General features: G+C 47.6%; 1 protein-coding gene across 6 annotated transcripts in view; it reads right to left on the bottom strand.

Moving 5' to 3' along the window:
- DBF4B (DBF4 zinc finger B) overlaps nucleotides 1–25,190 on the bottom strand; it is a 31,697-nt gene that overhangs the window by 3,578 nt on the left and 2,929 nt on the right. For 4 of the 6 annotated variants that reach the window (XM_027624458.2, XM_027624459.2, XM_027624461.2 and 1 more), the window contains exons 3-10: nucleotides 16,285–16,439; nucleotides 10,998–11,183; nucleotides 10,339–10,389; nucleotides 9,500–9,587; nucleotides 7,813–7,955; nucleotides 6,161–6,194; nucleotides 4,639–4,684; nucleotides 2,295–2,411 (exon numbers count right to left, since the gene is read on the bottom strand). In XM_027624458.2, the coding sequence (XP_027480259.2) occupies nucleotides 2,295–2,411; nucleotides 4,639–4,684; nucleotides 6,161–6,194; nucleotides 7,813–7,955; nucleotides 9,500–9,587; nucleotides 10,339–10,389; nucleotides 10,998–11,183; nucleotides 16,285–16,439 (820 nt within the window). The remainder of the gene's footprint in view (nucleotides 1–2,294; nucleotides 2,412–4,638; nucleotides 4,685–6,160; nucleotides 6,195–7,812; nucleotides 7,956–9,499; nucleotides 9,588–10,338; nucleotides 10,390–10,997; nucleotides 11,184–16,284; nucleotides 16,440–25,190) is intronic. The other 2 variants (XM_027624462.2, XM_027624463.2) reach the window with 2 other exon arrangements.

The raw sequence follows: 25,190 nt of genomic DNA, 5'->3' as shown, positions 1-25,190 counted from the left end.
AAATGCAGGAACCCTTCGACCCAGCACCTCCGCTTTTAGGAATTTATTCCACAAATTTACTGAGTAAGACTATTCACTGCAGCATTATTTATAACAGCAAAAGCCTGGAAACAATCTAAGTACCCATCAAGAAGAGACTAGTTAAAGAAAATACAGTAAGACCATATGATGGGGGCGCGTGGGTGGCTCAGTCGTTAAGCGTCTGCCTTTGGCTCAGGTCATGATCCCAGGGTCCTGGGATCGAGCCCCACATCGGGCTCCCTGCTCGGCGGGAAGCCTGCTTCTCCCTCTCCCACTCCCCCTGCCTGTGTTCCCTCTCTCGCTGTGTCTATCTCTGTCAAGTAAATAAAATCTTAAAAACAAAAAACAAAACAAAACAAAAAACCACCATATGATGGAAGACCCTGAGTCCATAAAAGGAATGAGGATGCTTTCTAGGGACTAATAGGAAATTAATCTAGTATACATTAAGTGGAAAAGGCTAGATCCAGCTCAGCCAATGTTATCGTACTCTTTACAGAAGAGGAGTGAAGGATACATGATGTACTTCTGTCCACACACACAAACTATCTCTGGACAGACCCACAATCTGGAGATTGGTGGGTAGGTGTGGAATATAGACTTTCACTTTATTTTTTTTAAATAAGATTTTATTTATTCATTTAAAACAGAGAGAGAAAGAGAGAGAGAGCATGAGCAGGAGAAGCAGCAGAGGGAGAGGGAGAAGCAGACTTCCTGTGGAGCAGGGGACCCGACATGGGGCTTGATCCCAGGACCCAGAGATCATGACTTGAGTCAAAGGCAGATGCTTAACCATCTGAGCCACCCAGGTACCCCCAGACTTTTCATTTTAAATCCTCTGTAACTCTTGGGACACCTGAGTGGCTCAGTGGGTCGAGTGTCTGCCTTTGGCTCAGGTCATGATCCCAGGGTCCTGCGATCGAGTCCCACATTGGGCTCCTTGCTAGGCGGGGAGTCTGCTTCTCCCTCTGCCTATAGCTCCCCCTGCCTTGTGCTCTCTGACAAATAAATAAATAAAAATCTAAAAAACAAAACAAAAAACCCCAGAAAACCCCCCTCTCTAACTCTTTGATTTGGAACCAAAATATAATAATTTTTATTTATTTTTTTATTTTTTTAAAGATTTTATTTATTTGAGAGAGAGAGAGAATGAGAGATAGAGAGCACAAGAGGGAAGAGGGTCAGAGGGAGAAGCAGACTCCCTGCTGAAGCCCGATGTGGGACTCGATCCCGGGACTCCAGGATCATGACCTGAGCTGAAGGCAGTCGCTTAACCAACTGAGCCACCCAGGCGCCCAAAATATAATAATTTTTAAATGAAAAAAAAAATTAAACATTTCCTCTCACAGATTTTCTCCATGCCCCCTCAACCAATTTTGCCCCCCGACCCTGGGCCACTCTTTCCCTATGTTCCTCCCATGCAGACACCAACGCTTCACCATCTTTCCCTCACCACCTCTGCTCCTCTGTAATCTGCAGCCATCCCAGGCCTGGCACCGCCTCCACCTCCTGGAAAGGTATGCAGGGCACCAGGCTGTCACTTCGGCTTGCTCATGCTCTCTGTCTGCTGGGGAGACCCACAGGCCCTCCTTGGCCCTGGGAACTCTCATGCTGGGAGTCTGCCTGTCCTGGTCTCCTGGTCTGTGGACTAACCCTGTGACGCAGAGGTTAGAAGAAGGTCCAAGAAGGCATCTGTCCGTCTCCCGAACCACATCCCTTCTGCATTCTGCTCGGGGAAGGTTCAAATTCTCACCCACAGAAAGGAAGAACAACCCTACAAGCCCACATGCCTACAAGCCACTCTGGGCCACGCAATGCGGCACGTCCCTGGATTCCTTGCCCCCTAAGTTATTCCTGATGTTTAGCCCCAGAGGCCTCCAACTCTGACGTGCATAAAGGTCACCTGGGGAGCTGCTCACAAGAATGCAGTTTTGGGGGTTCCATCATCAGAGACTGTGGTTCTGTATGTGGGGTCTGAGAACCTGCATTTTTAGTGGGAGCCGAGGGCACTCTGATGAAGATGGAGTGTAGATCTGAGTTTCAGAAACCGGCCTATTGCCCTCTGGACACAAGTCAAATTACTTAGTAGAGATGGAGAACACCAAGTAAAACGGATGAAGACTCCTAGTATCTCTCTTCTCTGGGCGAAGTTCCCAGAACAGACTTTGCCTCAGGAGCGAACACATGGCCATTCCCAAATGGGACCAGCAGGCTCCCTGGGGGAAGGGCCCTGCCTGCTGCTGGCCCTTGGTACTCAGACCAGCAACACCCACCTGGTATGATGCGAGCTGCCTGGGGTCATCGCGGCCTCAAAGGGACTTGCATCTTTGGGTCCCAGAAAAGAAACTTCAGGAAAGGACTTAAATTGATGGTGGAAGGGACGAAACTTCCTGAAACACAGAGAACTTCCATTTTGAATACCGTGGGGGGCAGGGAGAGAGGAAGGGAGGCCTGCCCAACCCCCCAGAATCCCAGTCCTGATAAAGTGGCCTCTCCCCCACACAACTCTTCAGTTCTAAAACCAAGCCTTCCCCAGCCTTCCTGGTGAGACTGATATGCTCTCCCGGCTACTCATCAAGCCCGTTTACCCTCCCTGCCTTGTCTGAGCAAAGCGGAACATGTGGTATTAGCCCATTTGACAGAAGAGGAAATGAAGCCCAAAATGTTCTGTGACTTGCCCAAGGGCTCACGACTGGTAAGTGGTCGAGACCAGGCAACAAGCCAAATCTCCCGACTCCTGATCCATCTTTCCACTTTGCTTCCTGACCCTGACCACCTCTGAGGACTCTAGCCTGGCAGACCTAAATGGAGGAATGTTTAGACAAGAACAGTGACTTTCCTATTCTGCAAAGAGGAACGTCTTTGCTCTGGGCTGCTCCTCAGTACCACCCGAGAGGAGGTATTCTGAATGGAAGAGAGCAGCACAGTGAAGGTTCTGGATAGTCAGACCTATACTGAATGGTTCTGGTGGCTTGCCTCAAGTTGCTCATATTCAAGAGACTTCCAGAGCCCGGCGTGGTGACCTGGGGACCCCGAGCAAAGCCTGCTGCTGTAGCCAGGAGGCATGCCATGTTTGGCTGCAGCAGCCTGTGCTCAAGGGGGGAGTAAGGGCCATGAGTCTCTGGGGGCATGGGGAGGGGGCACGGTGAGAGCCCTGTGGCCTCGGGGTGGATTAATACATGCTTCTTGGGCCCTTAAGGAGAGGGAGGTGCCCTTCACAGCCCCGGTACCTCACTTTCTTCTCTTCAATGGTCTGTTTCTGCCCAGAAGACTGCACAGTTGAGGTTGGTAAGGTTATGGGGCTTCAAGAGAGCACGTAAACAAAAGCATAAGAAAGCTTGTCTCCACTCTTGCCTATGCTGCCAGGGGCGCCCCGACACGTGTCCACCCCCCCATAAGTGACGTGTGCCAGCCACATGCAGTGCGACACTGGGGCACTGGCGTGTGTACGAGCCATGACCACTGTGTTTAACTGGTAGTGAAGGGCTGGGGGAGAGGGCATGCACCCCCTCATCCCACTGGAACTGGAGAAGAGAGTACCTATTATCTCCCTGCGTCCCCTCCACTCATTTCTGGGCCACCAAAGCCAACTCTCTCCTGTGTTCAGGCGCCAAGAAGGAAACCTAGGTCCACCTGGAGGGTAAGCAGGCATGCCAGGCTTCCGGCACTGGGCCTTTTAGCTGCCCTGCCTGAGGCTAAAGGACCCAGAAAACTCTGGTCCCAGGAGTCTCTGCTGGGTTCACATAGGCTTTTTCTTTAAAAACAAAACAAAACCCAAACCCAAAAGCAGCTTTTAATTTTGAGGTCATTACAGACTCACAGGTTTTTGAACTAGTCCTTATTGAAGAATCAGTGATAACCAAGGTGACTGACAGCTCATAGGTTATCACCCATGTGCCCCTCCTGCTCTAGAAAGAAGGGGCCCTACTGGGGGACAGACAGGCCAGAGTGGGGAGGACACCAGGCAGGACAGGCAGGACACCTGGATTCTGGCCTTGGGCTGAGCTTCATTGGCAACATGGCTGTATGCAAGTCCCTTAATTTCTCTGACCTCAGTTTCCCCACTAGGAAAAGGATGGGCTCTCCTCATGCCAGTCTTTCCCATGCCCTCACGAGATAACATGTGTCAGAAAAGCGTTTTGCATAGCCAAACAGAAAGGCTTCTGGTACAAGACGGTTGGACAAGGGAATCGCCAACACCAGCCCAAGCACCCTGGCTTCAGCCAAGATGACGGTACTAGCGCCGTCTGGGGCCAGCACAGACTCGGTAGTGAGGGTCAGTGTGCGCCCAGGGGGAAAGGACGAGCGATGAGCCTGGGTGGGACATGGGCGCTCTGAAAAGCAGAGCATTAAAAGGAGGTAATGCACACACAGGGTCACTAACCTCTGACTCATGACCAAGAGGAGGGCCAACTGTGCAATGCCACCTTCAGAGGCTCCTCCTGGTCTGTGGGAGACTTCTCCATGACAGGGGGAGAGAGCGGCTTCTGGGGAAGACGAAGGTGGAGGGCTGAGGGGCTCCATGACCCTCACATCAGCTTGGGGCCCCTGAGTGCCTGTCCTCCGTGCAGGCCTGGTGGGGCTTAGGGGAGAGAGAGGGGGCCCCCCACCACTCACCTGCTCTCATCTTCGATTTTGAGGAACGGTGCCTTCAGCCTGGCCACTGGAAAGGAAACGCGCACACATGAGCCATCTGTCAGCTCCGGTGCAGGGCCCGCACCACACGCACAGGAAACACTCAGAGAGGCGAGGCTCTGCCAAGGTCTAAGAGCCACGCAGAACCAGAGCCCATGCCACCCCAAGTGCGCCTTTCCGTTTGGCTGAGGTCAGGCACCCACCCCCATCTCCTCTGGCCTCTACCCAGGGTGAGAGAGGGAGGTCCCCTACTGGGGAGAGGCCACAGGGTGCCGTCCACCCAACAGCAGGACACAGGACCCTGCCGTGTGTGGGTTCTGGAGGCTGTCAGTCGAGGGTTAGAAACCTGCCCACAGGGCAGAACTCAGCCCCAGTTCGTTTCTGCTAAATGCCTTAGGTCCTTCCCTGACCTTCCCTCCTGCTGTCTCAGAATCCCGAGGGGCCTGAGAACACTCCCAGGCGGAACACTCCAGGAGGATCCTGGGTTTTTTGCGGGGAAGCAGGGAGGAAGAGAGCTGAAGAGTGTTTACGGATCATAGCAGGAGGGCAGTTAAAAAAAAATATCAAAGGTGAAATCTGGATCCTGGATAACAGAGCAAAGGGCTGCTGGGAAGACGAATTTGCTCAGTTAATCAAGAAATTCATCCTCTATGAGCTAGTTATTCACACAGTTTGCAAAATCTCTTAGGTATTAAGAACCATTTCTACTTCCCACAGAAGGCCTGTCAGAAGGGCAGCCAAGGCAGGCTGGGAGCCTGGGCAGCCCCAGCAGCCCCTGGACATCCCCCCCACAACCCCCCGGCCCCCGGAGGCTGGCGCCTCCCCGCTCAGACCCGCTCACGGCTCCGCCAGCGCCCAAGCAAAAAGCAGCCTCGCTCCTCGCAAGGCATCAGCCCCCATTAATTACTTTTTGGGGGCGATTTCTTGTCTTTCTAATTAACTGAGACAGTGATTAAAACCAATTCCCCCACAGATTTCCTTGAATTTTGAACACGAGAGGTGCCAAGTGACTTTTCTTAGCTCCTGCTTGTGCAAGAATAAATGCCACTTAAAGAGCGTCTTTGGGAGAAACATCCAGGGGGAGAAACTCTCTTGCAGTCCAAGAGGGGCCGGGAGCCGGGCTGTCAATCTGCCGGTTTGTCAGTTTCGGGGAGTCTGGCATTTGGGAGAGTGGTAGGCAGCTGTCACACTGCCCACCCCAAACTGCTCCTGAATCACAGGAAAAGGAAGGCGAACTTCACTCAGTGCCCAGGAAGTGGCAGCGGCCGCATGGGCTCTTGGCACAAAGGAAAAGCTCCAGCCGGGCAGCTCTGGGCTTGCTCACGGATACCCTCCTCCCGCCCTCTCGTCTCCAAAGCTCAGGCCCTGCAAACACAACGGGGCAACACAACCTGGACTCGCTTCCTGCCGCAGAAAAGCGAGCAGATGCTGCCACAGAGGGAGCCGTGGGGAAGCGTTTAGGAGGGAGGGACTGCAATTAGATGAGCAGAGCTACCACACTGACCTTTCCGCATTCTTGACTCTGCTGGACATGTTCCCTAAATGGAAAGGGAAAATAGGTTAAGGATGCGAGGGAGCTAGAGGGTCGAGGAAGCAGGCCTGGGGAGGGGAGTCGCTGAGTCTGCCCCACTTTGCTTCCTGCGGTCGGCTGGGCCCTGAGCAAGGACAGACCCGACACAATGGCTCCCTCTGCCTCCCCAGGGACATGATGGGTGGTGAGCCCTGTGCGCACATCTCAGTGGCGGCTGACTTTGTGGAGGGAACGCAGGGCACAGCGAAGAGCAAGACCTCCAGGGCCCCCAGGCCTGGGTGCAGGCTGGCGCTGTGCCACCCAGGGTTTTAAGTGGCACCCACCTGCCTCGCTGATGTGGCCACGATGTACAGACAAATGCAAAGGGAAGAGGTAACAGACCTGACGCAGAGCAGGTGCCCAGGCACCTTGCATTTTCTAGGCACTGCTGCCGTTTCAGGTCAGCTTACAGGACAAGCGTGAAGAACACGCCTCTCGCTTTCCTGTGCCCTGTGTTATGTGTACTTGGACCCCGTTGGTCAAAACCAATGTTTAGGTCAAGGTCAAACAAAGCTAGTATTACAAACTAAATGGAAAAAAATAAGAAATCAGGTAGAGTTCGGGGAGGGGGCGTGACAGAGATCCAGGGGGTCCATGACTATTTGTACCCCTGGGCCCACAGAGGTTCTGGATTCTCCTCCAGGCCACACTCCCAGGGCCAACATGACCCAAAGAAGCTTTCCCTATCTCCTTGCATATCAGCAGACTGCACCCAGAACTCACTCTGGAAGACCCCTAAGTATCTACAAAATAGATTAAGTGAACAAAGCAAAGTAAAAATACCGTACGTTTGCGTAAAAGGGAGGAACTTCTGACCCATCTGCTCATATAAGCATGGACCCTGGGAGGGTACCTGAGAAACTGTTCATACCGCTTACCTCAGGGAGGGGGCTTGGTGGCTGGGGAAGAGAAGTTGCAGGGGAGAGAGACTTTCATTGTACAGCCTTTTGAATGGTGAACAATGCAAATCTAGTTAGCAGCAGCAGAACCCCAAAGGCTCCCAGAGCAGAGGGTGCGGAGCAAGGGGGCGCTGAAGCAGGGGGCTCCATCTGGTAGAGCGGTTCGCTCCCATGGTTGGTCCTGCTCCTGGGTGCCAGGCCCTCAGTGGACCTGGAAGGCTTAATCCTTCCTTAGATTCAGGCTGGGTGAAGACACTGTGGCTTGAAAAATCAGCCTGGGCTCTCTTGATGTGTGGTACACACAGTTCTAACTCCAGCAAAGGAAGGAAAAGCCAAATAAGAATTTGGAAGGTGACAGCTCTTTTAAACCGCAACATCCCCTGCCCCCACTGATGCAATCTGCAGGCTCATTCCTGGGCCAAGAGCTGTCCCAGAACGGCAGCCTGGCCAGCAGGCTGTGAACACTGCTGTTTTATCTAGGCCAGGACTACCCACAGGCAGTCCACAGCCCAGGCCACGGTGCATGCCTCAGTGGACCATGGGAGAAATGCAGGTAGCACAGGAGGAGAGGACAGGGCAATGAGAGGCTGTGGACATCAGGGCCATGCTGACGACGGAGAGGCTGCACTCCTCGTACTTTTTCCAGGATGGACAAGAAGATATGGCTCGCCTGGGTAGGGGATTTACCGAAGTTGTCACAGACTTCACCACTGCAGACTGTCCATTTCCCTTCAGTTCAGCAGGACGACCCACCTCTGGCTTCTTCTTTGGCCCTTGTTTCTTCACACACAGAGCATCAAGAGACAGCTGCTGCACGTGCATCAGCATTTCTGTGGAGGAAACAGAGGGCTGTGGCCAAAGGCTCCCACCCCTCCTCTCCCCAGCACGGCCCCTTCCTGGGGCTGGGGGCTCAACTTCTCGCAGGCCTGGCCCACTGGATCACACCAGCCTCGCCTGCCACCTTCTGGCTATGTGTCACCTCTGCACCTGCTGATAATAAAGAAAGGGCTGGGTCCTCTATCCCTGGAGAAGTACCTAAGCTGGCTTCACGCTATTTTGTGGCACTGAGTACAACTCTCAAACAGGAGCTGCCTTACGGCTCACAAGGGCTTTATGGTACCACTGAAGAGCTGCTCCCAAGGGGGGACACCAGCCATGTGATTTACTCAGACGCAGCCGTAGATGCAAGGCCCAGCAGGAGCTTCCCTAATACACAGGAAGGCAGGAAATTAGACCATATCAGAAATGGCTGATTTTCCAGTGATGACGGAGCCTCCCACATCCCAGACCAGGACCTTCCTGAGCACAGTTCTCAAATGCCCTGGCAGATCTCGGGCTGGATCTGGATCAGCCCCCTACAATGTTATTAGGAGAAAACACTAGACTCAGAGTGGAGCTGGGTATGAGGGCCAGTTACTGCCGCCAATTCAGGACAGCTATTCTAATGTAAATTTATGACAACCTGCAAATAGGTGGTTACAGCGTGAGACAACCCTACATAAAAGAAAGAACATGAAAAAAAAAATTTTTTTTAAGATTTTATTTTTGGGGCACCTGGCTGGCTTGGTCAGTGGAGCATGCGACTCTTGATCTTGGAGTTGTAAGTTCAAGCCCCACACTGGGTGCAGAGATTTCTTAAAATAAAATCTTTTATTATTTTTTATTTTATTTTTTTAAAGACTTTATTTATTTATTTGAGAGAGAGAGAGAGAGAGAGCATGAGAAGGGGGAACGGCAGAGGGAGAGGGAGAAACAGGCTCCCTGTTGAGCAGGGAGCCCAAAGAGGGCCTCGATCCCAGGACCCTGAGATCATGACCTGAGCCAAAGGCAGATGCCTAACCAACTGAGCCACCCAGGCGCCCCTATTTTTATTTACTTTTTTTTAAAGATTTTATTTTAGGAGTGCCTGGGTGGCTCAGCCGTTAAGCATCTGCCTTCGGCTCAGGTCATGATCCCAGGGTCCTGGGATCGAGCCCCACATCGGGCTCCCTGCCCAGTGGGGAAGTCTGCCTCCCCCTCTCCATCTGCCTCTTTCCCCCGCTCATGCTCTCTCTTACTCTCTCTCTCAAATAAATAAAATCTTTAAATAATAATAATAATAAAAAGAAAAAGAAAAAAGATTTGGGGCACCTGGGTGGATTTCTGTGCTTGTGAAACGATCACATAGCGCAGATAAAGCCGTGCCTCCCAGTATCTGCACCTTCCTGTCACCACTGCTGGTCCACACCCCCCACCTTTGTGGGTCAACACAGTGAGTGAGCGCATTTGGTTTTCAGCTAGCTTACACTGGCTGACGTCCCTCTAAGAGCGGATGCTCCCAGTCAGTCGTCAAGTGTCCCCCCCCCCGCACAGAAGCCCTGGGCAGAAACGGTACCGTCCACGTGCAGAATCCTCACTCCCCAGGCGCGGGCACTGGTCAGGAGACTGCTGCTTCTCCCGCCACCTCCCCTGCTGCCACTCTCCTGGAAAAATGACGTAGTCAGGCAGGAGCGAGAGACCCCCCCCAAAGCCTGACGGGCTCCGGGTCACCCCACGAAGAGACGTCGTGGAAGGGTCTACCCCAGGCCCCCCCGAAGACTCTGTTCTCGCCGGAGGGGCAGACCGTTGCTTCAGCCACTTATGATCAGGAAGCAAGAGGCTTCTCAGAGAGCCGTCTGTCAGGAGGGCCTCTGTGAGCCAAGCTCTCAGCACACAGCAAGTGCCCAACAGACAGCAGCGACAGTTGCCGTCCTCAAGCAGGAAGCCGTGCCTGCCTCAGGCTGTCCCTGCCCCACCGCCGCAGGGCAGCAACACCACCTTCCCACACTGCAGCCATGTCACTTGACCCGCTTCTCTCACAAGATCACCTTAACTCCTCCTCCCGCTACTTAACTTTAATGGCTCTGGATCTCGCAGCTACTTAAAAAAGATGTGCTAAGTCTGGCTTATGTGCAGCACAGACACGTCCCCCAGCATCCCTCCAAGGTGCTCTTGCTAGCTCTGGAGATGGAAGGATCGGGAAGTCAAATCCAGGCTCTACCACTGCCACCCTGGGGGAACTCTGGACAAATTGCTTCACTTCTCTGAGCTCTACTTCCTCATTCGTAAGGAAATAAGGACGATCCCTCTCACAGTTATGCATTTTGTGGCAGAACTCCAGAAGACCCTCGGGAGAAAGGTTACGTCCCCCCCACCCTCCCCGCATGCCAGAGGTGCCCGCCTCCCTCGGCTCACCTGGTTTCTGATGGCCTTCTGCAGTAGCTCCTTGCCTCTGCTCCTAGGCACCTGATAGGAAGAGAAGAACCCTGAGGTGCGCTCTGCAGCCTACCTGTGCACTGAAAGTTCCACACAGGCGCCGGTGAGGTCTTGGAGTCCTGTCTCTCGGAGCGCTGGGAGCAGTGACAGCTGAGGAGCAGCAGAATGAGAGCCTAGAGAACTTTTTGGAGTAAAGGTAAAGCCACACACAATTCCGGGTTGCCCACAGGCAGCTGCAGCTTGGACCCGGGTGGAGAAGGGCGTTCTGAATTTACCCAAGGTCAAAGTGTCGCCAGTGTTCTAAGATCTCTCTCTAAGAGTCTCCACACCCCCAGCAGAGAAGCCTGGGCCAATTTCAACAAGTAGTCCCTGGTTTACAGAGGACCTTCCTATTGTTTTTGAACCTCTCACACAGAAGCCCCATAAAAAGCGAACTGTATCACAGAAAGGATAGCATGAAGGTAACGAGTTGCTGAGGTTTTTAGAGCCAGAGCTATGATAAAATATTTTCAGTCCCTGAATTCAAATGAGAGATTAAATTAAACCAGATGAAACTAAAGCCGGAGACCGCCCACAAGGGCTGAGGCTTCCTTCCTTCGTTCAGAGAACACACCTTTCCTACCCAATGAGGCTCTTACCGAGTCTGCAGCCTTCTGCGAAGGCCTGGTGTGGCCGCCCTTCGGATGGGCCACGGACGGTGTCTGTCCTCTGACCTTGCTGGGGCTGGGGCAGCCTCTGGGGCTTGTCCCCCTGCTCTCTGCTTTCGCCTCCCTGCGGCTGGACACGATGTAACTTACTTCTTTGCTCAGAAAACCCTCAATTACCTGAAACCAGATCACAGAGGTGGCTGAAAACCAAAATGCAGATGTAGAATCATCAATTTTGAGAGGTTGGGGAAGGAAATTTTGGCTGCTACAAGTTTCAGAATCAATGTCTTTAAATAGACCAAATGCAGTTCTGTACCGAGCCCCTAAGAAGACATCATCCTGAAACACAATAGAGTTTATATATATATATGTATATATAAAATACAGGTTTTTGTCTCCAGAACTGCTGCTCCTGACCCAGCATCAGAAGGGCACAGGCTTTGTTATTTGACCATTTTGAGTCTGCACAGAGCAAGAGCACACTGACGGCGTCTGACAGGATTAGGAGTAGCTTAGTTAGGGGCACCTGGGTGGCTCAGTCGGTTAAGCTCAAGTCATGATCCCAGGATCCTAGGATCGAGTCTCACATCGGGCTCCCTGCTCAGCGGGCAGCCTGCTTCTACATCTCCCGCTCCCCCTGCTTGTACCCTCTCTCTCTTGTTCACTCTCTCCATTAAATAAATAAAAGATAAAAAAAAAAAAAAAAAAAAAGTGCACCTGGGTGGCTCAGTCGGTTAAGTGTCTGCCTTTGGCTCAGGTCATGATCCCAGGATCCTGGGACTGAGTCCCACATCGGGCTCCCTGCTCAGCGGGGAGTCTGCTTCTCTCTCTACCCCTCCTCCCTGCTCCTGATCTCTCATATATATAAATAAAATCTTTTAAAAAAAAATTAAAAAGAGGGCGCCTGGATTGCTTAGTCGTTAAACATCTGCCTTCAGCTCAGGTTATGATCCTAGGGTCCTGGCATCAAGCCCACATCTGGCTCCTTGCTGAGCGGGAAGCCTGCTTCTCCCTCTCCCACTCCCCCTGCTTGTGTTCCCTCTCTTGCTGTGTCTCTCTCTGTCAAATAAATAAATAAAATCTTTAAAAAAATAAAAATTTTTAAATTTTTAAAAAAATTAGAAAGAATAGCTTAGTTACGCTATGGCTTTCCTGTGAAGACACACTGGGGCACTCAGACACTGCACCTGTGATCTTGACCACACTCCAAAAGGAGCAAAAATATGAAACAAGAAAGGGTCTGGCCACTACTCAGCTGCACAGGTGTCTGCTCATCCTATCTGTAAGCTCCTCACAGGCACTGAGAGGGTCTGACTCATCTTTGTATCCCAAGGGCCCAACGTGGTACCTGAGACACAAGGGTATTTAAGCCATGTGTGGGGGGAGTAGAAAAGAGGGACGTAAGCAGGGGTGAGGTGGTGGATGCTTCATGATCCACTCTGTAGGGGAAAAGCCCTGCTTTGTAGCATGTGCCAATTTCTGGGAGGTAAATGCTCCCACTGTGGCTGATTTCAAGCTACCGACATGATGTTACTGAATGTGGAACTGGAAGGAGATGCTAACAGTTAGCTCTACCTCCAGCACACCACTAAAAATAAGGCTCAATGATGGCCCTCTCGAAAGGGTGACTGGATGCGAAACTTGGCACTGAACTTAAGAAAACAACAACAACAACAACAAATGTTTAGGTTCCTCAAAAAGCTCAACAGGGTCTACCACACCACCTGGCAATTCTGCTTCTAGGTATGCACCCCCAAGGAACTGGAAGCAGGGACTTGACCAGATGCTTGTACACCCATGTTCAGTGCAGCATTATTTATAACAGCCAAAAAGCAGAAATAATCCAGGCGACCGACAGATGAATGGGTGAGCAAAATGTGATGTATACATTCAGGGAAACACGGTTCAGCCAGGACATGAAGTTCTGACACAGGCTACAACATGGATGAGCCTGGGAACGATTATGCTAAGTGAGATAAGCCACACACAAAAGAACGATTATTCGAGATTCCACTGATAGGAGGTCTCTTGAATAGGCAAGTTCAGAGAGACAGGAAGTAGCTGTGAGTGGCAGGGGCTGCAGAGAAGGGAAGTGGGAAGTTCTTGCTTACTGGTTACAGATGGTCCGTGTGGGGTGATAAAAATTGGGGAAATGGTGGTGAAGGTCGCCTGGGCACGTGCATGTAATTCACGCTGAGAACCGTACACTTGCCAATGATTAAAATGGCCCACTTTATGCTATATACATTTTACCACAATTAAAAAGAACCTCTAAAGGTGTGGCTTGAATGAGTGACTCTACCTTCTGTAACATGGCCAAAACAGACGTTAGAGGGTGGGAGGAGGGCAAGGGTTTTCCTGTGTAAACGCGGTTGATGGTTTCAGGGCCACACGGTCCTCCCATCCCAGTACACCTACTCCCATCGGGAGGCAGAGCCCACTTTTTCATCGCCTTGAATCGGACTCCTTTTGAACAATAGTGAAAGGTGTTGTAAAGCCTAAGCCTCAAGAGGCCTTGTAGCTTCTCCTTTCACCTTGGAAAGCTACATGAGACCGCCACGTAGACAGGCTGGTTCAGTTTCCTGTATTTACATATGATATTATACATTCCTACAACATATGTAAGAAGCTTCTCAAACGAACATGAGAAGCCATATAGAGGCAGCCAGCACCAACTATCAGATGTGTAAGTGAGGCCAACTTTGGTCCTTCCAGCCCAGCTGACCCTCCACCCAAATGCAGCTGCAGGAGTGAGTCCCGATGACACCAGCAGAGAAACCGCCCAGCCAATCCACAGTGTCATGAGAAATAAAAATTTTTTCTATCATGTCCATGGCTATTAAGGAAACCAGTTTTGTTTTGTTTAAAATTGTATTTATTTATTTGAGAGAGAGAGTGAGAGAGCGCTTTCACGCAAGCAGGTGGTGGGAGGGCAGGGGCAGAGGGAGAGAGAGAGAATCTTAAGCAGGCTCCATGTCCAGCATGGAGCACAACACAAGGCTTGATCTCAGTTGTGAGATCGAGGCCCGTGTCGGGTTCCCCACTCAGCTGCGAGTCAGCTTCTCTCCCTCTCCTTCTGCCCCTCCCCTGGCTCATGCTCATGCACGTGCGCTCTCTCTCTAAAATAATGAATCTTAAAAAAGAGAGAGAGAGAGAGAGTTGGATGCTCGACCAACTAAGCCACCCAGGCGCCTCAATAACTTGTTTTATGCTCCAGTTCTAGGGTGGTTTTTTACACAGTAAAGGCTAAATGACAGAACAGACTAAAAGTTCAAAAGGTAATTTGGGGCCAGTTTGGGTGTATAATCATCATTTGGTACATTCTCCACTGCTGAGTTTCCATATCCCTGAGCTTCTGTTCCTTTGACAATCCTCTGCATTCCAAGCTTATTCAAGTCATTTCCCCAGCTGCCCGCCTCTTTGGGGCCAAACACTATCATCCTATTTTCTAAACACCGCTTACTAAGAGTACTACATTGACACCCATGCCTTACAAATATTTTAAAGGACTCAAATACGGCAAATGCTTTTTACCCAAATTTTTTTTTTTTAAAGATTTTATTTATTTATTTGAGAGAGAGAGAATGAGAGACAGAGAGCACGAGAGGGAAGAGGGTCAGAGGGAGAAGCAGACTCCCCGCTGAGCAGGGAGCCCGATGTGGGACTCGATCCCGAGACTCCAGGATCATGACCTGAGCCAAAGGCAGTCACTTAACCAACTGAGCCACCCAGGCGCCCTTTACCCAAAGTTCTTTTTACCAGTGTTATTTGAAAGAGCTAAAATTTAGAAATAATCTCAATGTCCATAGGGTAACAATTAAGTAAACTAATAATCCACTCAAAAATATTATATTCTCATTAGAAATAATGTATATGAGGGACAATAAAGATAGAAAAGTGCTAATGCTTTAAGATAGTGGGCAAAAAGCTGGTAATCAAACATGTATTCATGATCACATAGCTACACAGAAAATGAGCATAAAAAATAAAGGAATGGGGCACCTGGGTAGCTCTGTTGGTTCAGCGTCTGACTCTTCATTTCACCTCAGGTCATGAGCTCAGTGTTGGGAGATAGAGCCCAGTGTGGGGCTCTGTACTGGGCATGGGGTCTGCTTAAGATTCTCTCTCTCCCACCCCACTCTAAAAAAATAAAAAATAAAAAAATAAAAATAAAATTTTAAAAAGGGAAAAAGAATAGAGACAGAAGTAGATGAATGTTTACCCAGGTTGGGGGTGTTGAGGAAAAATTGGGAGTGACTGACAATGGGTAGGGCTTCTTTTCTGGGGTGATGAAAATGTTCTAAAATTGACTGTGTATTCACATAGCTTACATATCTCTGTGAATACACTAAAAGCCATTAAAAAAAACCATTTTATTGGGGCACCTGAGTGGCTCAGCCGTTTAGCGTCTGCCTTCGGCTCAGGTCATGGTCCCAGGGTCCTGGGACCAAGCCCCACATCAGGTTCCTTGCTCGGCAGGGAAGCCTGCTTCTCCCTCTCCCACTCCCCCTGCTTGTGTTCCCTCTCTCGCTGTCTCTCTCTGTCAAAAAATAAAATTAAAAAAAAAAAACAAAACCATTTTATTTATTTGAGAGATAAAGAGAGAGAGCACAGAGGGAGAGGGATAGGGAGAAGCAGACTCCCTGCTGAGTGGGAGCCTGATGCAGGGCTGGATCCCAGGACCCTGAGATCATGATCGAGCCGAAGGCAGCTGCTTAACCAACTGAGCCACCCAGGTACCTCTCATTAAAAACCATTGAGTTGTACACTTTAAATGGGTGAACTGTATGGTATATGAATTACATCTCAATAAAGCTGTGAAAGAGAGAAAAGAATCCAGAAGAAAATATATCAAAATGATGGTTTTCACTTGGCGCAGTTCCACACTCTACAAAATTTCTAAAATGAACAGATAATATTTTTTCTAACTGGGAAAAATTTTAACTTTATTTTACTTTAAAATTTTTTTTATTTATTTGAAAGACAGTGAGAGCAAGACAGATCACAGAGGGAGAGGGAGAAGCAGACTTGCCGCTGAGCAGGGAGCCTGATGTGGGGCTCGATCCCAGGACCCTGAGATCACGACCCGAGCCAAAGGCAGACGCTCAACCAACTGAGCCACCCAGGCGTCCCTAACTTTATTTTAAAAAGGGTGGCTTTGGAAAATGTAGCCGTCCCACTGAAAATACCTGGAAATCACAGACAGAATCCCTCTCCAGCTCGTGCCCTATAACTCACAAAGGCACATGACATCACGGGTTGGAGGCAGGTTACATACCCCACCGAACTGCTGGATGGCCCCCGTCAAAAACTGGAGACTTTTGCCGGCAGGCAGATCCAGATAAAAGGACTTTCCAGAGAAGGGCTGCCTCCCAGCATCTGGTGAGCTCTTCTGGCATTTTTCCAGACAACTGGAAACTCCCAGCTGAGTCCCTAGAAAGGAAGGAGAAAAGGAACAAAGTGAGAAGCATGGGCTAAGAGAGTCCTGCGAGCCAAGCGATGCTCATCAACAGCCTCTGCGTGGTGTGCCCCAGGTAGGCCCTGGGCACATAAAGATGAATCTGAGACTAGCATTCCCGCCCTCACGAAGCTCAGATGTGGAGAAACCAGAACCCTCATACATGGATGGTGGGAATGTAAAATGGTGCAGCCACTTGCGGAAACAGTTCGGTAGTTTTTCAAAATGCTAAACATTAAGTTAACACATGACCCTGCAATTCCGCTCCTAGGCATGTACCCTGAAGAAATGAAAGAGTATGTCCAGATAAAAACTTATACAGCACGGTTCATTTGGCCAATAGGAAATAATTCACATGTAAATAAAACGGTAAGTGGAATGTGGTATATCCATTCAATGTAATTTTATTGGGCAATAAAAAAAATTGAGCCACCAACACCGGCCACAACTAGGATGCTGAACCTCAAACACATGCTCAATTAGAAAAGCCAGATACAAAAGACCACATATGACTGCATTTATATGAAATGTCCAGAAAAGGAAAATATAGAGAGACAGAAATTAGATCAGTGATCACTTAAAGGCTGAGGGTGGGAGGAATAAGGAGTGACTGAAAATGGGCATGAGGTTCTTTTCAGGGTGATGAAAATATTCTAAAATTAGCCTGGTGTGTTAGCTGCATAACTCTGTAAATTAACAAAAAAATCACCGAAAGCATACACTTACAACAAATGAATTTTATAGTATGTAAATTATATCTCAATAAAGCTAAAAAGAAACCCCTCAAACCCTCAGCGAATATAATCTTGAGAATTGTGCATTTCATTGAATATAAATTTTACATTAAAAGGAAAAAACTATAAACAAATATGGAATTCTGGTCAATGAAATGCATACTGAACTATTTAGAGGGAAAGGTACTACTGTCTATAAATTACTTGAAATGTATCAAAAATAAAATGGATAGGGGCGCCTGCGTGGCTCAGTCATTAAGCGTCTGTGTTTGGCTCAGGTCATGATCCCAGGGTCCTGGGATCAAGCCCCACACTAGACTCCCTGCTCGGTGGGAAGCCTGCTTCTCCCTCTCCCATTCCCCCTGCTTGTATTCCCTCTCTTGCTGTGTCTCTCTCTGTCAAATAAATAAATAAAATCTTAAAATAAATAAATAAATAAATAAAATGGATTAAAAATTGATCAGGATAAAATAAGTATATTAAAACATCAATGATAAAACTAAATGGTGTGTCTACATGCTTGGTGTGGAATTCTTTTGACTTTGTTGCAGGGTTGAAAACTTTCACAATAAAATGTTAAAACTTGAAGAGATAAAAAAGGATTCAAGAGAATGTGACAAACACTGAAGACAGGCAAAGAAGTCTAATATACAGATAATAAGAGTTCTTTTTTTTTTTAAAAGATTTTATTTATTTGACAGAGACACAGCGAGAGAGGGAACACAAGCAGGGGGATTGGGAGAGGGAGAAGCAGGCCCCCCGCCAAGCAGGGAGCCCGATGCGGGGCTCGATCCCAGGACCCTGGGATCATGACCTGAGCCGAAGGCAGATGCTCAATGACTGAGCCACCCAGGCGCCCCAATAAGAGTTCTTAAACACAAAAAAATAAAACAAAAAATCCCCAGAATACTAAAAAGCATAACTGAAGAAAACTTCCCTGAAATAAAAAAATATATTTGAAACTAACAAATTCAAAGAGTTTGTCACATACTTGAAAAAAATGGACCCGGAACAGTCAATACCAAGAGAGTAAAACTGCTGAATTTTACTTTTTTTTAAAGACTTTATTTATTATTTATTTGACAGAGAGAGAGAGAGAGAGACAGTGAGCATGAGCAGGGGGAGGGGGAGAGGGAGAAGCAGACACCCTGCTAAGCAGGGACCCCCCGATGTGGGACTGGATCCCAGGACCCTGGGATCATAACCTGAGCCGAAGGCAATTAACCGACTGAACTACCCAGGCACCCCTGGATCAGATATTTTTATAAATCTTTTTTTTTTTTTTTTTTTAGATTTTATTTATTTATTTGACACAGACAGAGACAGCGAGAGCAGGAACACAAGCAGGGGGAGTGGGAGAGGGAGAAGCAGGCTTCCTGCTGAGCAGGGAGCCCGTTGCAGGGCTCGATCCCAGGATCCTGGGATCATGACCCAAGCCAAAGGCAGATGCCTAACGACTGAGCTACCCAGGTGCCCCTATTTTTATAAATCTTCTAAAACTCTTTGATTCCACGAATTCCTGCATCACTGCTATCTACTGCCCTGTCAGTCTCTCAGTTGGACCTGCTCAGTTAAACCCTGCTTGCCCTTGTAAGATGGTGTTTTTCTTATTCTGAGTTCCAGATAGACTTATTGTCTGTCCTCGTGGTATTTTCAGCTTCATATTCTTGTTTATTCCTTCAGGGTGAACCTCTGGACTCCCCATTAGACTGGGAATTATTTAGGGAAGAGATTTTGACTTACGTATCAGTATCATTCCCATAAAACCAGAGCCTGCTCTCCTGTCCTCAGCCAGCGCCTGACCTTCAGGCACTTAACTTCTGGCCCCCTAAACCTCCCTCTTCCTGAAAGTCCTAGGTACAGAGCCAGAAAATACTGGAAAGTCAGCTTAGCATTTTACAGAGAAGACTTCTGTTGTGAGTCCCTGCCTCTGCTTCTTACTAGCTGTGTAACACTGGGCAAATCACAATCTCTCTTAGTGTCTCCAAATCTCTATCTCTTCACTTCTGAAATAGTGGTAACAATTAGTACCCATCTCCCTTGGACAGTCCATACGGAGTAAATCAAATACTGCAAATTGTGTCAGGTAATGGTATTGGGGGGGGATATTCAAATACTTAACCTGCACCAATCACTCTGTATGGAGACTGGCCAGAAATATCTGATTTAGCCATACGAGGAATACCCGCTGAATGTCAGCCTGGGGCATTATTCTAACTGTAGCCATTCTGGATCCCTCCCCAATGCCAACTTCTCCAGAAGGCTGGCTTTTCTTTTCTTTCTTTTTTTATTGAAGTATAAATAACATACAACACTGTTACTAGTTTCAGGTGTACAACCTAATTCCATACTTATATAGAGAGCTCTCTCAGAATTAGTCCTTTAGACTCCTAAACAAGATGATAAATACACAAGGCCCAGACTTTCTCCACAGAAACGAATCCTAGGGAAGCCATGGAAGTGAGGAGGAATGAGATGGATGCCAGACCTGGACACTGGGGGCCGGGGGACAGCAAGCCCAGAGCAGAAGGGTGCCAGGATGACAGACTGGGGAGTGCTTTCTACTTATGCTGTATGGGTCACATCGAGGCAGTGCCTGAGCCGAGCTCAGGGTGAATACGCACATGTGTAGGAGAAGGGGACCGTGAGCTGGCTGGCATCTGAATGAACCTCCCTCCCGACCCTCTATCCGTCTGGTGAGTTAGGTAATTACAACTCAAGGAGACAGCTCTTGACAATGAATAGCACAAGGCACGGTGTGTGAACTGGAAGGGCACAGACTTGCTGCAAACAGGGAGTGACTGAGCCCATGTTGGAACCAGGGGCTCTCCGCCTAGGGGTCGGTTTTCTCTACTGTCCCACCCTCAGTCCCGACACTCAGTGGAAGGGCAGATGACAGGGTCGAGGCTTCTGCATCTGCGTCCCAGAAGTATGTTACCAATCGGAGTGGCTGTCTCCAGGGGACATGGGCTTATAAGAAAATATGAGGCAACTAAAGAAAGCAAGTACTATAAAAGATGTTTTCTCTGGTACAGGTTGTTTATCTGTCATAAGTAATGGATCAGACAGAGAAAAGAATTTTAAAGTATAATAAATCACTTCAAAAAAGGGAGAATACTGGAGGGTGGGGGGATGGGTTAGCCCGGTGATGGGTATTAAGGAGGGCACGTCTTGCATGGAGCACTGGGTGTGATACGCAAACAATGAATCATGGAACACTACATCACAAACTAAAGATATAATGAATGGTGACTAACATAACATAATAAAAAAAAAAAGGGAGAATACTGGGAAATATAAAACAGGAACAGCAGGTAAAGAATTGGAGATAAATGACATGAAAAATACAGTACTTAAAAAAACCCTCATATAATAAAAAGATAAATAATCCAACTAAAAATGAGCAATGAGGGGCACCAGCTGGCTCAGTTGGTGGACAGTGCAGCTCTTGATCTCAAGGTCATGAATTCAAGCCCCATGTTGGGCATGTGCCTACTTAAAATAAAAAATACATTAATTTAAAAAAAGGGTGGGGCATTCGGGTGGTGCAGTTAGGTTAAGCATCCTACTCTTGACTTCGGCTCAGGTCATGATCTTGGGGTTGTGAGATGGAGCCACAAAACTGGCTGGACATGGAGCCTACTTAAGATTCACTCTCCCTCTGTCCCACCATCCCCCAACCCCTTGACTGTTTTTGAAATGTTTGTGTTAAGTCTGAAATTATTATTATTATTATTAAATATTTATTTATTTGAGAAAGGGAGCGTGAGCGGGGTGGTGGCAGGAGAGAATCTCAAGCAGGCTCCCCAGTAAGTGTGGGGCCTGATGTGGGGCTCGATCTTATGACCCTGAAATCATGACCTGAGCCGAAACCAAGAGTCAGACACTCAACCCACTGAGCCACCCAGACGCCCCGGTCTGAAATTATTTTAAAGTGAAGAATGAAAAAGAAAAAACCCAAACCCTCAATAGGTGAGTTAAATCTTGCAACATAGTGTGAGTTGGAGGCTCAGGTGGAGGAACTCTTCCAGAAGGCATCAGGAAGAGATAAAGAAGTGGACAAGTGAGACATTAAGGCAGAGGACAGAAACAGCAATGGGAGCAACATCACAGAAGGGCTGCAAAGGGAAAGAAAAAAAGAATACAGAGAAGAAAATATTTGAAGAAATAATGGTGCGGGTTTCTGAATGCATGTGGAGGGTGAATACAAGAACTTCTGTTCTCTCCCCAAATGCCGCTAAAACGAGAGAAAGAATAAAAATGGACAAAGACACTGGCAAGAAGATGACAATAGGCAAGAGGGAGGCCACTGAATTGTGGAAGCTGGAAAGCACATGGGTGAGTGGAAAGCAGGCAGGAGCCAGAGAAAGTGGCATCTGAAGCCAGCAAGAAGCAAGCTGGAGCTGAAAGGCCCGCACCTGGAGGGACCAGAGAGAGAAGGCTAGAGTGCAAGACGGGCTGAGAGGGGCACCTGGGGGGCTCAGTCATTAAATGTCTGCCTTCGGCTCAGGTCATGGTCCCAGGGTCCTGGGATCGAGCCCCGCATCGGACTCCCTGCTCGGCGGGAAGCCTGCTTCTCCCTCTCCCACTCCCCCTGCTTGTGTTCCCTCTCTCGCTGTTTCTCTGTCAAATAAATGGAATAAAAAAAAAAAAATCTTAAAAAAAAAAAAAAGAAGAAGACAGGGGCTGAGAAAGAGGCTATCAGAAAGCCTTTACAAGGAACGGATAGCAGGGCACCCAGAACCCTCTCCCACCCCAGCAGCAGACTCCAGCAAAGGTTCTTCTCTGGGGGAGATTTTGGTGGAAACATTTTTGGTGGTCACAAGTGGGTGGGGGTGTGCTTCTAGCCAGTAGAAGCCAGGAATGCAGCTTCACATCTTACAGGGCACAGGATAACCCCCTACAACAGAATTATCTGACCCTAAATGTCAATAGCGCTGAGTATAAAAGTTCCCTGGACTAGAGGAAATGGGGCACAGGTGAGAGCAGGGATAAGCCCCAGTGAAAACACAGAAGATTAAGAGGATATCTACATACTGAACCATGAGACCTGTAAACCTCTTCCCCTATGGAGCTCCCAGAATGCTGACCACCAATACTTATAACCCCCAGTGTGATAGTAGTAGGAGATGTGGCCCTTGGAAGGTAGTTAGGTTTAGGTGAGATCATGAGGTAGAGTGTCCCCCCCCCCGGCCCAGCGCTAAGGGGCTGGTGTCCTTATAAGAAGAGAGACCAGAGCTTTCGCTCTCTCCATCCATGAGTACATAAAGAAGAGGTCATGTGAACACATAGTGAGATGGTAGCCATGTGCAAGGCAGGAAGAGAGCCCTCACCAAGAACTGAATCTACTGGCACCTTGGACCACCAGTCTCCAGTAATAGGAGAAATAAATGTCTGTTGTTTAAGCCGCTCAGTCTATGATGTTTTGTTATGGGAGCCTGAGCTATAAGACACCCGTCAAAATTGCCAGGTTCCAGCCTGATTACCTACAATCAAGTCTACCGCTGACAACCCCTTCCAATTGGCATTTTATTGCCTTGCTTTTAAATAAAAATGGGTAATCAAAGATCATCAGATATTTAAAGAAAGCTTCTAAAAAAGAAGAAGATGGGGCGCCTGGGTGGCTCAGTCAGTTAAGCGTTTGCCTTGCCTTCGGCTCAGGTCATGATCCCAGGGTCCTGGGATCGAGCCCCACATTGGGCTCCCTGCTCAGTGGGAAGCCTGTTTCTCCCTCTCCCACTTCCCCTGGTTGTGTTCCCTCTCTGTCAAATAAATAAAATCTTAAAAAAAAGAAGAAGAAAAATGAAAGCTTTTAACAAGAAATCTGACTACCAAACAAATGGAAAAAAGACCTTAGAGGAAACAGAGACAATATAGGAAAGCAGAAGAAAACAGAACAAAGAAATACCACAAATATTTCAGAGAGATAAAGGAATGCACTGCCTTCTATAAACACATAGACAACTATAAAAAAGGAAACCACAAAGAAGAAAAACCTTTTAGGAACTGAGAAATCTTAGAGAAATAAATTTCATATAATGATTGGAAGTTAAGTTGAAGAAATCCTCCAGAGAAGCGAACAAAAGACAAACAGGTGGAAAGTGGGAGAGAAAGACAGGAAAACCAAAGAATCAGTCCATAAGATCCAATATCTGAACAATACAAAGTTCCAGAAATAGAAAAGAAAGAAAATGGAGGGGATGAATCTTACAGAAATAACGCTAACAACTTCCGGAACGAAAGAAAATGAGTTTCCAGATTGAAAGTCTCCACCAAGTGCCAGCTCCACAAATGAAAAAAGTCCCACATCAGGGCACACTGTCAAGAAATTTCAGGACATTAAGGAGAAAGAGGATTTTGGCTTCATTTCAGGCCATATGGGAGACCAGTAACTTAAAAGCCTTCCTAATACAAAATATCTAAAAATACTGGCTAAAATATAAACACCAAACCCATCTAACTGCTAAGTTCACAAAATAAATAAATAAGAGGACCCCACAAATGTCCTGAATGATGAGAAAACAGAACCACAGTGGTGAAAGCTAATGCTGACTGCCCTGAGGGAGTCTGTGGGCTTAAAAGAAAAGGGTTTGGAATTGATGAGTCAGATGGGCCCAGGAGATAAGGTTTTATATCTGCCTAAAGGGGGGAGTTAGAATTGAGAAATCCTGCATGAATCTAGGAGAAAAGGTAAATCAGAAAATAATCTACCCACTGAAAGAGACAAAAGGGGAATACTGTCTATATTAGCCTGGGCTCTGCATGACAAAAGTCTTCTCTGAGAACTCATAACCATAGGCCTCCCAAGAATTTGGAATTCAAATTCACATTACTTATGTGGTCTAAGAACCCATTACCACCACCATCAGAGAAAGTAAAGTAAAAAATAATTCCAGCTCATAACATCTTTGGCATACTTTAAATAACCAAATGCAAAGCAATTCTAGAGGTTGACAGCTTAGCTCAGGGTTCCAAGAATTTCCTCAGAAATAGCATCATCAAACATTAACTCACCCTCCGACATTATAAAACACATGAAGGAAACAAACCACTGTGGGTCAGAATCATTAGAAATAAGAGACAGCAAAATTAGATCCCCAGGAACTTCAAATAGAATGATCAGATATAGACTACAAAATAATTACTTAAATTATTAAATGCTTTATTTCACTAAAATCAGTATTTAAAATAAATGTCAACTTAGAATTTTATATCTGACTGAACAATTATTCAAGAGCAAGGGCAAAATAAAGGCATCTTTCTTTCTTTTTTTTCCTTTTTTTTTTTTGAGGGCAGGGGAGGGATCCAGGGAGAGGGAGTGAATCCTAAGCAGGATCCATACACAGCATGGAGCCAGACACCGGGCTCAATCCACAATCATGAGATCATGACCTCAGCTGAAACCAAGAGTCAAGAATCTAATGCTTAACCGACTAAGCCACCCATTTTTCAACAAAGAACACTGAAGGCATTTTTCAAACAAAGAAAACCCATTTATCCCCAACCACTTCCTACTAAAGGACTTCGCAGAGGTGTACTTTGGGATGAAGGAAGCTAGACCCAGGACTGAAATGCCAAAAATTTGGCAAAAATATGTATAAATCTAAACAATCACTGACTGTATAAAACAACAATAACAATGACTAATTTGGAAGTAAAAAAAAAAAAGACAGACAATAATCATATTGTTGCTAGATGGGGGCAGGGGTGGTTCAGAGACAGGCCAGTCTAGGTGCTTATTGTGTTCAGGAGGAAGGTAGAAATATTTACAGCATCAGACTTTGCCATAGTATACTGGAAGCTACAAGAAGTGGAAAGTGGTTGAATCACTATATTGTACACTATATTGTACATTTGAAACTAATATAACACTGGATGTTAATTATACTGGAATTAAAAATTAAAACAAAACGATTTGTACACTTAATAAAAGTGGAATATGTCTTCAAAATTCTGGGGAAAAATGATCTTTAGCTGAACTATCATTCAAAT

The sequence above is a fragment of the Zalophus californianus genome, chromosome 16 (assembly GCF_009762305.2).
Source record: "Zalophus californianus isolate mZalCal1 chromosome 16, mZalCal1.pri.v2, whole genome shotgun sequence".
NCBI lineage: Eukaryota > Metazoa > Chordata > Mammalia > Carnivora > Otariidae > Zalophus > Zalophus californianus.
Note: the sequence above shows the minus strand (reverse complement) of the source record. Positions and strands in the feature narration are given on the sequence as shown.